The sequence below is a fragment of the Episyrphus balteatus genome, chromosome 1, assembly GCF_945859705.1.
Source record: "Episyrphus balteatus chromosome 1, idEpiBalt1.1, whole genome shotgun sequence".
In the NCBI taxonomy this organism is placed as follows: Eukaryota; Metazoa; Arthropoda; class Insecta; order Diptera; family Syrphidae; genus Episyrphus; species Episyrphus balteatus.
The window spans coordinates 51,118,369-51,133,439 of record NC_079134.1 but is presented as its reverse complement, the minus strand read 5'-3'; the positions used below and the strand labels follow the sequence as shown (position 1 = coordinate 51,133,439).

General features: G+C 32.9%; 1 protein-coding gene across 1 annotated transcript in view; it reads left to right on the top strand.

Annotated features, from left to right (window-relative positions):
- Window positions 1-15,071, top strand: part of LOC129906054 (protein sax-3) — a 79,649-nt gene that overhangs the window by 45,912 nt on the left and 18,666 nt on the right. The window contains exons 2-6 of the mRNA XM_055981685.1: window positions 3,107-3,297; window positions 6,925-7,027; window positions 11,447-11,731; window positions 11,934-12,074; window positions 14,921-15,052. Of these exons, the coding sequence (XP_055837660.1) occupies window positions 3,107-3,297; window positions 6,925-7,027; window positions 11,447-11,731; window positions 11,934-12,074; window positions 14,921-15,052 (852 nt within the window). The remainder of the gene's footprint in view (window positions 1-3,106; window positions 3,298-6,924; window positions 7,028-11,446; window positions 11,732-11,933; window positions 12,075-14,920; window positions 15,053-15,071) is intronic.

Below are 15,071 nucleotides of genomic sequence, written 5' to 3'. Positions count from 1 at the left end.
ACAATGATCGTTCCGTGTTACCTACATAAGAAACCTGTGATAATTACCTCAGAAAACCTTTATGCTAACGTTAGCAGCCCGTGATATTTACCAGACAACCTGTGATACTTAACAAAGCAAACAGTGATGCTTACTCGGTCAATCCGTCCTACTTACTGTAGAAAATATTGATTCTTAGCGAAACAACCTGTGATATTTAACACAACAGTAAGCTTCCCGTGATACTAACATAGACAACCTGTGATACTTATTTCAGAAAACCATGATACTGAGGTATCAGGTATGGAACCTATTATACTAACCAAGACAACCCATCATACATACATGCAACATTTGTTCACTCATGATTTGTTGATTGAAAGTGACATATTAAAGCTGAAAGGCAATCACCCTTTCTTTAATATCTCAGCCAAGCTACAGCTCTAAAATTTACATTCCTTTCCGTCGAGTTACCAAAAACCTATAGCATTTCACACTTCAAATAATCTTCACTAAAAAAATTACCTCAATTATTTTCTAATGTTTCCCTAGAATGTCACCCTCATTTAATAACATCCAACAACCCCTAAAAATATGTCACTAATCTTCACCTATGAACAAAAAAAAAACAGTCTTCCTACAAATTCTATAACCTTAAAATTACTGACCCAAACATGTCTGCTTAGGGGAGCAATAAAGGTGACATTGAATACCTTTTGTATACAATATGTAGTCCTTTTTTTTGTTTGTGTTATATTTTATAAATTACCACGATTATTTGAATTTTATGCAAACTTGTTCGCACCCATAAAGACCGACCGATTTTCGTGTTACATCTGCCTTAGAATACCCATATCTCTCCCATTCTTTCTCTCTATTATTAGCTTTACTAGGTATTTAGAAAATGTTTAAGGCCGCCCCAGCCAACGTTTAAAGAGATTTTATACTCCTTCGCAAAAACACAAAAAGCCTGTAATAGAAGGTACTCCAAAACATCTCTAACTACGTAGGAGGTAGATTCTATCCACGTTTATAGATATTTATATATGTATATATGAATATTCGACAAAAGATAGGTAAGGAATGTATTTATTTTATAATTGCAATTTGCAGGGATTTGCAGCATTCCTTATACCGCACCCAGTTACACAGTTATAGTTACTAGAAAATTCCTTTTTTTCTTGCTTCAAGGATTTTTGGTTCACTATTACAACAGAGCAAAGCACTATAACAAAAAAAAATCCCGATTGTCTCTATATCAGCTTCCTGTGCAATTCCGAAATAAATGAACCATAGGAAAAAGCTCAAAAAATACATATATATTCTTATCCTTAAAATAACTATGGCATAGAAAGGTATCCTATAGAGAGAAATAAAGGAAGAAAATTTGCATACCTAGCCAACCAGGACGATTATATACGTATACGTAGCTAGATAAAAAGAGGGAGGAAGGAGGGTACCTAGGTTGTTATAAAACTTAAACTTAAATAGGGCTTGCAAAAAAGCAAGCAAGCAAGCAAACAGCAAGAAAGGATATTTCGGGAAAGATTCGAGGTGAAATTAAAGAGAGAAGAAATACCTTTTGGAATTTTAAATATTTAAAATACCATCTAGCAAGGAGTAGATGGTACTATACCCTGACTAGGTAAACATAGCAACTCGCCAAACGACATCTAATTGAACACGAAACTAAGGTCAGATTGAATTTATCGAACAAAATTGCAAATTGACAACAGCAATTATCATGAATATTCTCTCCAGGCCGGATTTATGTATATTTTTACCTCCACTTCCACTACAGAAGCCTGTCCTTCCCTCCTTCCCCCCCCCCCCCCCCCTCTTCCCATCTATAATAACTTTTCTGCGAAACTACGTTATTGTCGTCGATTTTTATTTTCGTCCTGTTTCTTTTGTTCCCTTTTGTGAGTTCTATTAAAAAAAAAACAGCAGGAAAAAAAAAACTGTATAAATATGCCAGGACTTAATTTGACTTTACTCCCACGTCCCATTCCATTTATACCATAAATCTGCCATTAAATTCGCTTCGGATTCAATTATGTGGCAAAAATACGTTTCTCGTCCTTTTTTTTTTTTCTTGTGTGATTACTGTTTTTTGTTGTTGTTGTTTTTTTGATTGTAAGGATATGTCCTTGAGACGTTTGATGCCGCGCACCATCCCGACTCGACGAACGACCGGGATGTCGACGCCGGAAGGTATAAACAAGGCTTTATTAAAGAACTGAAAAATACCTTTGAGTGAATATTTATGAGAGAGTGTATAAATATTTTGTTTTGCCTTTCCAGGATACCTACCTCTACCTTACCTACGAGAGGTAGGTATAAAGGTACTATATAAAAAGGGATTACGATTATTGAAAATGAAAACCATTATTTTGTAGAAGTAAGAGATTAATGTAGGGACGACGACGACGATTTTAAGTAAATTAAAATGAAATGAATGACAGAGGTCCTTTTTGACTATACCCTTTCAAAGGAAAAATGTCTATAAGATTAATGTCAGTTTCTAGGTTGTAAACAGCCATTAACTGTTATGTTCGATTATGAGATATTTTTTTTTTAGAGTTCTTTGTGCTATAATTATTATTATTTTTGAAATTTATGCAATGAAAATAATATATTTTTTTTTTATTTTCTTTCCGCATAAATTTATTATTTCATACTTTTTAGAGCTACAATGTTAAATAAAGGCTTTATTTGATGGCAAAGGAACAATAAGGATTGACAATTTATTATTCATCAATTTAAATGAAACAGCATTTCCTAGCCAAGTTTATGGTTTTTTTTGCAACTTTCAAACTTCCCAAAAAATCAAATATTAAAGCAAGTTTTTAAGAGAAGGTCCTTGGTAAGAAAAATAAGAATTCGCCTTGCATCAAACATAATTTCATGTCCATTCAACCAACTAATTGAGGGTTTAATAAATATTTTCTAGATTGGGGATATTTTTTTCGTTGTTCAGGAATGTGCATCTGCTTCCAATTTTTATTTTCTGCTATCTAACAAGAATCAAGATAGAAATCTGTGCCTACATATCTTTTTTTTATTTTCCTTTTTTTATTGAAAATAATTTTTTACCTATTCTCTCTCTTTTCTTTTTTTTTTTTAGGAGAAAATCCTCGCATCGTTGAACATCCTATGGACGTGACTGTGCCAAAAAATGATCCCCTTACGTTAAATTGCAAAGCCGAGGGTGATCCGATGCCATCGATACAATGGTATAAGGATGGACAGGAATTAAAAGTCGATACGGGATCACATAGGCTTTTATTACCAGCTGGTGGATTATTTTTTCTAAAGGTGGGTACCAATTTTGTTTTTTTTTTTCTATTAAGTTGAAAAAAAAATATTGTGCATTGTTCAATAGAAGATGATGCAGATGAGCCCAGTAGGTATAGGATATTGATGACTTTGGTTTTATTTTAATTAACATTCAGTGAAGTGTGATGGGCGTGTTAATGTTTTTGAATGCATTTTTTTGAAATGCAGTTAATTATAATGGGGGTTTATTTTGAATTATAAAAAAAAAATAAAATGATGCTCGGAAGTTTCCTCGAGAATTTGTTGGAAACACGAAAAAGTTTTGGAAAGGATAATTCATTAAACGTTTTCAGACCCTACAAGAGAATATATTTCTATACTATACTATACTATATATCTGGATAAACGAAATGGGCTTATAATTTGTCAATAACACCCATTTTATATTGAAATCAATTTAATATATTTCAAAATTTATATATTCATTGATTGATAGCTCATACCGTTCCAGGAAAAATTTATCAAAAGTAAAATGGTGCAAAAGAAAATAGTTTGTTAACAAATAAAATACAAAAAATTCTGAATTTTAAGAAACAAAGAGCTAATAATGTGTTTCTTAGATTAGAAACAGTAGATACAAGACAGAACATAATGGAATCGATGTTTAGAAATGCTTACAATTAAGCCTCTGTCGGCACACGGGTGCGAATTTGGCAGGATAAAAATAAAAAAATTATGATTTTTCAAAAAAGTGGTCACAAAAAGTCTCTTTATAAGGGTGAAAATATTTTTTTTCGGAATTGTGAATACAATATTCGAGTTCCTCGGAATATTCTACATCAATTTCATACTTGATTCTCTATAAAATATTGTGAACGAAAAAAGTTCTAGCGACATGAAAAAGTATAAACCAAATTCGCACCCGTGTGCCACGTCACAAAAAAGAGGTGTGCTTACAGAGGGTTAAAAGAAAATTTAATTTGGAAAGGATATACAAACTGAGGAAAAGACATGCTACAGAGAAATAATTTCTGTATTAAATAAAGAATATTTCTGCATGATTTTTTGCAAAGAATATAAAGGACAAATCTGCTTAATTTGTTAAATGTTTCAATTTAAAAGAATCCATTTAATTTAATAAGAAAATCTTTTAATTTTCATGTGAAGACATTCGGCCCTAGCGAGGTATCCGTCGGAGCCGATTTCATACGAAATTCGCTTCGAGGTGAACTAACGACAGGTGAAAACTCTCTGATTCGTATGAAATCGGACAAATTTCCGTTCCAAAGGGTACCTCGCTGGGACCGATTATAATTTAAGGTGGGTTTTCATTGAATTAACTTAAATAGAATTTGGGATTCAATAAAAGAATGCACAGAAATTAATATAATAAGTCTTAAGATTAATTTTTTTCAGAAAATTTTGCCCTTTCCGAATCAAATAAAAAATACTTCGATGAAAATATCATTAGGAGTAAATTTTTTACTTTTATAATAACATCTTCTCAATTTTTCTCTTAAGAAGTCTGTACAAAATGAGGCTTTTAACAGTAAGACAAATTAGTTTTATTTTTAATTTTTTTAACTACTGAAACAATTTATGTTTCTAAACGTAAGCTTACAAATAAAAGCACTTTTTTTTACAAAAAAATCAATACATTTTTAAGTTTTTCCTTTCAAATGTGCTATCACTATTATTACTGACCACTGCTCTCTGTTGAAATCAACTAAAGAAAATATCTGGGAAAAAAAGCAAAAATTAATGCTATAAGCAGATTTTCACATTAAATTAAAATAGGTTCATTTTTAGTATGCACATTTCATTTTTTGTCGATTTTCTTAATAGAATAGAAATAAATGAAAAAAAGTTCATAGGAACTTGCTGCACTTTTCTTATGGTGGGAGGTGTTGCCAAAGCCGATTTTCTATTTATCGGATTTTGGCTCTTTTAAGTTTGAACTTGGCGATTTCAGGCTCTTTAAAATCAAAGCATTTTACAGCAAAAATCCACAAAAATGTGAACAGACAACCAATTTGCATGCCTACATTTTTCATTTGATTTTCATTTAAAATTTAATTTTACGCCCGTAAATGAGCATGAAAACTAGTAAAGAATATAACAACAAAATGAAAAAAATAATTATAATTAAAGTCTGATAAGCAAAAGCTATTTGAAAATTAAAAAAAAATTAAATCTCATTCCACAAAAAATTTTTGCGTTTTTTTGGAGCATTTTTGAAAGCGGCTATTTTTTGCTCCAAGATATTTCATAATCGGCTCCTTTCCTCTAAAATATTCTGGCAACACTGATGGTGGGTAGCATCGTTTTGGCTGGCTGTTCTACGACTAGGGTAAGGGTTTCTTCGGGCTGTACATAGTCGAAGCACAGGGCTTGTACCGCCTGCACTTCCAAATCCGATAATGTAACATGTATCATGTGCATGTCATTGCTGTTCATTAAAAAAAGAGAAAGGATAAATCAACTCCCTTCGTGACTGGCTTATTCCCCGACTTCACATCTCTTTCTACGGCAGGAATTATAAAAAAAAAGTAATCATTCTACACTGAACTGAAATCTCAAGCTTTGATTTATAAGACCTTCATGATTTGTCCCTAATAGATACACTTCTCCAACTTTGTTCTCACGATAACTTGAAAACTCTTCTCTTAATGGAAATGAGCTAGATCCCCAAGAACTACTATAAAACAAACCTGTCGTCCGTAACTAAATTAATTTCATAATCAGTCAACCTCACTATAAGTGCCTACTATTCTCAAAGAACATACTTCAATTATTGCTCACGCATTCCGCTCACAGCATCAATCATGAAGAGCGTCTTATTTGGAAGCCTATATAGGTATGAGCTCTAAAGTAGAGGCCACAATTGTCTTCATGCAATGTCATCCTCCAAGATGACGAGTATCTTATTTCATCTTTTCTCGTTCCAATGAATATTTATGCACTTCGCGACTGTGACCCACTTCAAAGAGCAAACAGCACACAGCCTCATAAAAGTGGTGGTGAAAACGAAGAAGCTGAAGCGAGTATAAAAAATATCAAAATTAAATGTATAGAAAAAAAAAGAAAATAGGTAGGATAGGAACTCTCGCTTAACTACTGTGAATTGTAATTTCAAACGTGAGCTGCTTTAAGCAGCAGCAGTTATAGCAGCAGCTGGTTAAGATACTTTGAAGTGCGTTTGTCTGGTTGCACTTGAAACGAAAGTCGCCAGTATGTCATCTAATTGGAGTCAAGGGACTTTTTCCGTCATCATAGTCATCTGTGTCGTCGTCATAGTCATCGTAGTCATCATCAGCGTTGTCGTCGTCGTTTTCATCGCCACCGCCGCCGTCTGCATCACAAAAATTATGATGCCGAGGACGAGGACGCTGCTGTTCACTGCTGCTCATTCACTCACTTAGCCTTCCACCCAACCGACATCAAAACATCGACATAGTAGATATGAAAGGAAGGCTGCTCGAAGCACTTTTTCTGTGTCATGTTCTGAATTTTATTTTTTTTTTTCTATATCTGCCTCCATCTTTTCATAATTTTAGAGGATTTTCTCCCTCGCTATAGTTACTTTTTTTATATTTTTCGTCTACACCAAACCAGGACTTATGGCTTTAATATAATTTGTATCCTTATTTTTTTGTATCCTTCTAGGTAATCCATTCCCGGAGGGAAAGTGATGCTGGCGTCTATTGGTGTCAAGGGAAGAATGAGTTTGGCGTTGCTCGAAGTCGAAATGCAACCCTTCAAGTTGCTTGTAAGTATTTTAGTTATTATAGTGCATATGATCGATTATATTGTATATATTTTAAGTGTTAACGTTAAGTCTTCTATAAAAATGCCCTTTTGGCAAAAAATGTTATATGATTAATTTAATTTCATTAAAAGGGGATTGCCAGTACACTACACAGCACATAGTGATTGTTTTTTGTTGTTGTTTTTTTTTTCCTTTGATTTTTTGTGTTGGAAATGTGATACTAAAACCCACAGATGTTACAATGTGTAGAGGTATTGGGGGTAACTTACGATGCAATAATTATAACCTAGAATCGGGGGTTTTTCTGTAATTAATAAAGAATCTATGAACGAGGGTGCGCCAAAAGTCTAAGGCCACAACACCACATTTTTGTGTTGCTCTATGAGTAACAGATTTTTGGTTTTTTTTTGTTGTATAGAATATGTACGTACACGGTGGTGTATACGTACCATATATACGAAAAAGGGTATCAAATTGAGTTATTATTAATTTAACAATAATTGTTCTTTGTAATTTTAATGAGTTTTTAAAAGTCAAAAGGGTTAATGGGATGTATAAAGTTATACATACGAGACACGAGTTTAAAAGGTTTAAGTTTGGTTTTTGTATTATATTGTTAATGAGAAAATAAAAGACGACACAGTATGGAGGGAGAGATATGTTTTTAGGTAACAGCTGAAATAGATACTTTTTTTTGTTAGTTGGTAACATACTTGTAGAAACCCCTAATTGTAAAAAAAAATCTAGAAAAGGTTAGACATTAAAACAGAGATGTCAACACTATAGCGGTTTTTCTTATTTTTGAGTTATTGATTTGTTTGTAATTTTCTTTTTTTTTTTAATTAAAGTTGAGGCAAAAATAAGGAGGATTTTTGTCATGGTATACCCTCATCATCTTCCGGGAGGGTGTAAGCGAATAGAAATTTTAGGATATTCAGAGGGAAAATCCGGCATTTTTGAACGAAAAAAACTTACAATTAATTAGTTCAAAACCACTTTACTTAGCCACTTATAAAAAATACACTCTTCTGATAGCCTTCTATGTCTTCAATTATGTTCTACAAGTTCCTAGTTTAAGACATTTTAGATCTATTCTCATCAACAAGAATGTTCTAGTTCAATTTAGGTCGATTCTAGAGAAGAAAAGAGTTTTCGAGGAAACTATACGATACATAATCTCGATTTAAAGTGGATCGTAACTCTCCCTCGTATCTGCTTCATACTAGTTTTCCGCCTGTGTGGTTCCACGGATTCAACTCAAAAATTGTACGAGAAGTATTTGGGCCTGCCTTCCTTCTAACTTCCTTTTTTGGAGTATTTAACCTCAGCTCCGTGAAGCAAGAACTCCGACCTCAAAATTTTTGAACCAGACTTTTCTAATTCGGTTGACCATTTTTGTCAACCCAAAATTTTCGTTTTTATACCGTTCAAAAAAAGTTTGGGGCAATTTTTTTTATAAGAAGTCTGCAAAATGAAAAATCGCCTAAAACGCTCAAATTTTTAGATAGACGTATAAAACCAATTGCAATCGTTTGTCCACCTCGAGTTCTGTATACATTAGAGTGGGTCAGAAAAACACTTTTTGGAATTTCAAATCCTAATAGCGCGGAAAAGTTGCGAATGGTGAAGACTAAGAAGAGTTTAAAAAATAAATCGGTTAATATCTTCTGCCTCCGGATTGGCCTTGAAACTTGAACAAAATTTTAAAACTTGTATTTTTAGAAAGAAAGTTCTTTACATATATCAAAAATCATCGTTTGTCAACCCTCCTTTATTTACCTTTATTTTTTTCTAAGATCCCCAAAAAACATTTTTTTTTATATAAACCAAAATGCATCGTTTGTACACCCTACGTTTAGGAGAAATTCAAAAAACTAATTTTAAAAATTCCCATAAAATATTACGCATACACCACAGTGCATCTACTGAAAATTTAAAAATCCCCAAAAATACCTTTTTTTCTTGTTTTCCTTAAAGAGTAATTTATTTATTTAGGAATATAGATAATTGACAAGTATTTTTTATTATCTCAAAAACTTAGACATTTCTATCGAAAAAAAGCCATATTTCCTGACGAAATGTCTCCTAAAAAAATCACTTTATTATACCTACTTTCGTCATACATTGTCGCCAAAATTCTTTGAAGAAAAAATAAATTTTCCATAAAAAAAACTTCCCAAATTCCAATCACTATCATTAAAGATCCAATTAAATTAAATAACTTTTTCTTAACAATGAATCACCGACAAAAAACAGTTTTTCTACCCGACTCGTCTATATCTATTGGTAAAATATTTTCTGTCTGCCGAACATCTGATATCAAGATATTTTCTTTCATCGATATATCATCACATCCATGTTACCTAATTACTCATCCTTTCAAAAGTGCACACAAGCCTTCTTAAGAAAAAAATGCTTTCCCTTTCTATCGAAAAAAAATATAGTACATAGAAAAAAAAAGTCTCAAGAAAATCCATACCCATCAACAAATACAACAGGCAAAAAAAAAAAAAAACTAAAGTAAAAAGAAAATTACTCACACTCCTCATAAGGACATCTTAGGAATATCCTTCGTCGTCGTCTGCAGATGAAAAGCAACAGACCTTATCCACCTACATCATCATCTCTTTTCTGGGTATAAATTTCTGCCTGTCTTCATCGTTACATTTTTTTTGTTTGTGTCTTTTACTTCGTTTTTTCAAACGATTGTACAGTTTTTTTTTTTGTACTACAAATAAAAATATAAAAGTCGATGCCAACAAGTAATTGAATTTAATTTATCTGACTCCTTGTATAACGCAAAAAAAAATACATAAAAGGAGTTGCGAGGACAAAAAAAAGGAGCGAAGATAATAGGAAGCGATCTCAATTGAATATTGCATCCCTTAGAACCGTGAAAAAAAACAGAAGGAACTTCTATACCTGTGGAATCCTCTCATTTTTTTTCCTTGCAGGATTCTGCAACGAAGCAAAAAATTACAAAATCAAATTTATAAATTATTTGTAAATAGATCTTAAACGGTAAATATGGAAAGTATCATCCTGCGAGTATGTCAAAAATCACATTTCCTTTGTGAATATAGAAATACTTTTATATCTCACCACCACCAAATACATAGCCAATTACGAAGGATTTACTTCAAATAAACGATAGGTATCTCTGTCTCTTAGGGGAGAGCTCATCTGCCCTTAAGGATTTATCTCCAATAAAGCTAAAGATATATAAATTGCAACCACCCCACCAGTAATTGCCGTTAAACTGAATTATTCTTGTCTTCTCGTTTACAATATATCTCAGCCCCCCTCCAAATGCCCATACTCTTGAAATCGATTAGAAATTATATCAAAGCCCTTATTATTATGTTGCATTTTATCTGCCTCTCTACACAAAAGTCTCCATCATCGACGCAAGGACTTTATCTCTATAATACCATGACAAATCTAAAAAGGCTATAAATGTGGGGGGATTTGTGCTCCAACTTATCTATAATTACAATGGTGACCATGACTTTATTTATGAGAAAACAAATTACAAAAATTGATTTAAAACTTCAAACTGTGTTAAATGATTGAAGATGAGCATAAAATTAGTTCAGAATTAGATTATAATCGATTGGAAATAAGTTTGAAATTGGTTGCAAGTTGGTAAAACTTGTTTTGTTGAAACACATTTGTACAACGAGTATCTTGAAATTCTGTACTTTATCCCGAAATATTTTAAAGATGGAGACAACTTTGTTTAAATTCGTTTCAAATTGGTTGAAAAAAAGTTTCAAATTGGTTGCAAATGTTCGCTTTCCAATTTGTTTAAATTCGTTTTTTTAAAATAACAGTTAATTCAGGCCTTAGTTTAAAAACATGTTTGATTTGTTTGCATTCAGTTAAAAATAAGAATCAAATTCGTTAAAAAAAAGTTTCAAATCAGTTAACATTGCTTTTCACAAACATTTATGTATCCCGAAATATGTTTAAAATAAATTGGAAGTTAAATCAAGTTACTAGTTGCAAATAAGTTTCAAATCGGTTTCATGTAAGTTAAAATTATTCTTCCCAAATAGTTTCGGATTGTGTATAAAAACTCTTACTCTTTCAAAATTCGGTTGAAGATCAGTAAAGATTTGTTTCCAATTAGTTCTTAATTTAAATCCAATCCTTTGTGGAAAAAAACAGTTTAAAATCAATTGCAAATTTCCCTTAAATCAGTTTCCAATCGATTGAAAAATTCAATAAACAAACAAGCAAAACCTATGTTTCTGGTCACCCTAAAAACCACAACAAATATCCCTTAAACTTAATTTTATGTGCCACACACTCACACATACCTTTAACAAATCCTTGATTTTAATTTAGCATGTATAGACTACCATATACCTATGTATGTAAAATAATAATAATTTTCCTATTATAAAATTTTCCTAGTCCTTCGTGAGGAATTCCGTTTGGAACCACAAAACACCCGTGTTGCACAGGGTGATGTAGCACTGATGGAATGCGGTGCACCACGCGGCTCGCCCGAGCCCACAATCACATGGCGTAAAAATGGACAAACACTAAATTTGAGTGCATCAAAGAGGATACGCATTGTGGATGGCGGTAATCTGGCAATTCAGGATGCACGACAATCGGACGATGGACGATATCAGTGTGTGGTAAAGAATATTGTTGGGACGCGAGAATCTGCGGTTGCATTTCTAAAAGTTCATGGTGAGTTGTGAGAGAGAATGATGATGTTGTGTGTATTTGTATATTAGTGTTTAGTTGAAGGTAGTTTTGTCTGCACTTTGCCACTATTTAAGTGTCCTTTTGATTTGCATTTTGCATACATAAATAACAAGAGTATGCGAGCCCTTTTTCTATACCTATACATATTTTGTACTGATATATTTATTCTTTTTTTGAATTGCAGTTAAACCATTCCTCATTCGAGGACCACAAAATCAAACCGCAGTGGTTGGCAACTCTGTGATATTTCAATGTCGTATTGGTGGTGATCCTTTGCCTGATGTCCTGTGGCGTCGAACTGCATCTGGTGGCAATATGCCATTACGTAAGTATAAATGAAAAAATTAAAAAAAAAAAGAAAAACAACAAAATATGTATCCAATGGAAGGAAGAGAAATAAATTGTTTGAATTTTAAAGAGGGAAAAAAGGGGGATTTGAACGATGGGAAAAGCGATGAACCCTCATCAGATTGTCAATTAGTAAAAAAGTTGGATGGCGTGAGGTTTTATTTTTGTCGACGTCTTGTGTTAGCTGTCTTTTTTTACCTTTTTGCTTTTTTTGTTTTTGAAATATTTTTAGTCCTCTTCTCTTTATATATGATGGGTTTGTGTTTTTGTGTCTTTGTGTTGTTATAACGTTTGGTTGCATTTTGTATTTAATCCCGCTAATTGACAGCCGACTATCACTCTAGTTGAGATTTTCATTTGTTTATATTTTATATATTTTTTTTTTTTTGAGAATTGAAAAAGCTTTTGAGTTGACACTGTTATCCATTCAAAAATATTAAGAAGTGGTTGGAGTTTTAAAGAAAAATGTTATCAGTTGATAATAAAAATTTTATTCAAATTCTGTATTGTATAATTTGCATACACTTTTGAGGGTATATCGTTACCGTCACCTTTAATGGCTCGTGCCCGGTAAGACATAGGAGCAGGTAAACCTTTCCTCCTTGGTGGACCTGTCTAATCTGAAGAAAAAGACTAGAAATATCTTCAACATCTGTCACAAACACAAATTCTCTCAAACTATACAAATTTCTAAAGAGTCAATAAGCGTACCATAGCATCATTTAAAAAAGAAACCTGGGAGGAGTACTGCCATTTCATTCCCTCGTTCCTTAAAAAGTCTGACGGATCCTTTACTATATCACTAGCTTAGTCCTTGGAACTGATAACGAATACTCATTTCCGTTGTGTTAGTGGCAGCACCCCAGAAGTGAACATAAATCTCAACTTGCTATAAATCAGCCTGGGGCTTTTATCACTTTCTATCCGTATAAATCTCCAGAACCCAATGGTATTCTGTCTATCATGCTATAAAATCAGGAAAAGATTCAGATCCATTGGCTTGAAAACTTCTAAGAAGGTTGTCTTCTTCTTAACCATGTGTCCAAGTCGTAGAGACAAGTAAATGTAATCCAATGTGGGTAAAATGGCACATTCATCAGCAAAAGATTTTCGGCCCATCAGCTTAAAAAACTCACATCTGAGCCATTTTTAAAAGATGTCCCTGGCGAGTTCGTAGTACGCCTATATGATGGGTAAATCTACGGAAACAGTCCTTCGCGGTATATACTCTAGCTAACTTCTAAAATGTAGATGGAGCTTTTACCAATGTCCTAACCGAGTCTTTTCTCGAGGCCTTAGTGATATTTGAAGTAGAGAACTCCATCAGAAATGGAGATTATATCCATGGTAAAGGAGAGAAGAATTCAAGCAAGTTTTAAAAAAATGGGACTTAAATCAATTAAGAATATAAGACCTAACTTACATCTTACAGCTCCATTGTCTGGGAGCCCTCCACTCAGTAAAGCATATAACATAAAAAACTTAAGAAAGTGCAAAGTAGTGACGAAGACTTTCTCTTGCTTCTCTTACCTTGAGACCTTCATATCAAATATCAGGTGTCTTGCAGTGCCTTAAGAAATCTATTGTCGGAAGTCAAAACCTTTTGTCACAGTCATAGAATAAACTTGACAACCACACTGCTGTACTCCTACTTTGAACATTGTTTAAAATTGTATGGTCAGCTTCCGAAGAAGAGGATAGAAATACCTAAAATTTCCCAACGACCTCCAAACTAAGTTTTCTTTTGAATGAAATTTCAACAGATTTAAGAGGCTACTTCCGTAATTTCAAATTCACCAAGTTGTGATTGACCCTTAAAACTGACGTTTTCTGAAGGACCTTTTACTACCGTCTTCGAAGAAAAATTTAATTTTTTTTTAAATTTCACTCGGTTCGACACCTTTAAATCTTCTTCATTTCACCCTGAATATTGAAGTTAGTCCCATAAATAGTTGTTTCGAAAAGCTGGAATAAGACCTATTGACTTTTTGTGAAATTTCACTCAATTTCGATAATTTTTAGGGGCTTACGGTAGTTGACTCTAATTTCACTTCTTCACTTACGTGGGATATACCCTTACGTAGAAGTTTTGAAGAATTACTGTAGAACCTCTAAATTACATATCCAAATTTTGTTTTAGTAAATAATATTAACTAAAAACTTTCAAGAATTTCTTCCAACCAAGCCAAAAATTTATCTGTTTTTCTTCACAAACTCAATTTCCTTTCTTCGTACTCACAGTAAGTCTCTCTAAATTTAAAAATAAATTAAAACCCCAATTGACAGTTCTCTCAAAACCATTGTCATTATTCTAAAAGATAAAATTTTCTAAACCAAGAGGATCCCTTACCCTCAATTTAAAAAAAATCTCAATCATATCACTTCAATATGTTTCCAACTCTCTCTTCTCCATCTCGTCACCACCACAAAAACCAAATTCACTCCTTTTGGTTTTTGTTTAAACTGTTTGGGCCGTTACCGCGTGTTGTGCCATCGGCTTACTGCTTCCTAATTAAAACTTCATCTAACACTCAGTGTCAAAGTGTGCAATTACACACAAAACTCACAAAAACTTTTCTCATCGCACAAATCTCTATTTTTTTTTTTTTAATTTCGTTGTTTAACAGTCAGTTCGTCCTTTGCTGAACGCGCATTTATATTATCCTTTTCTTCCTCAAAACACAATCATCATCGCCCACAGTGATACAAACAATTTTGTTTTTCTTCTCTTCCTTTGGATTCTATGTAGTTTTATTCTCTTTTTTTTTTTGTTACTACTTTCGTCTATATTTTGCTGTTTAACTAAAAGTTTTATTTATTTAGGACGTGTACACATTCTTGAAGATCGTAGCCTTAAATTAGACGATGTTACACTCGAAGATATGGGCGAGTATAGTTGCGAAGCAGACAATGCTGTCGGTTCAATTACCGCCACTGGAACCCTTACAGTACATGGTGAGTTATATATATTCTA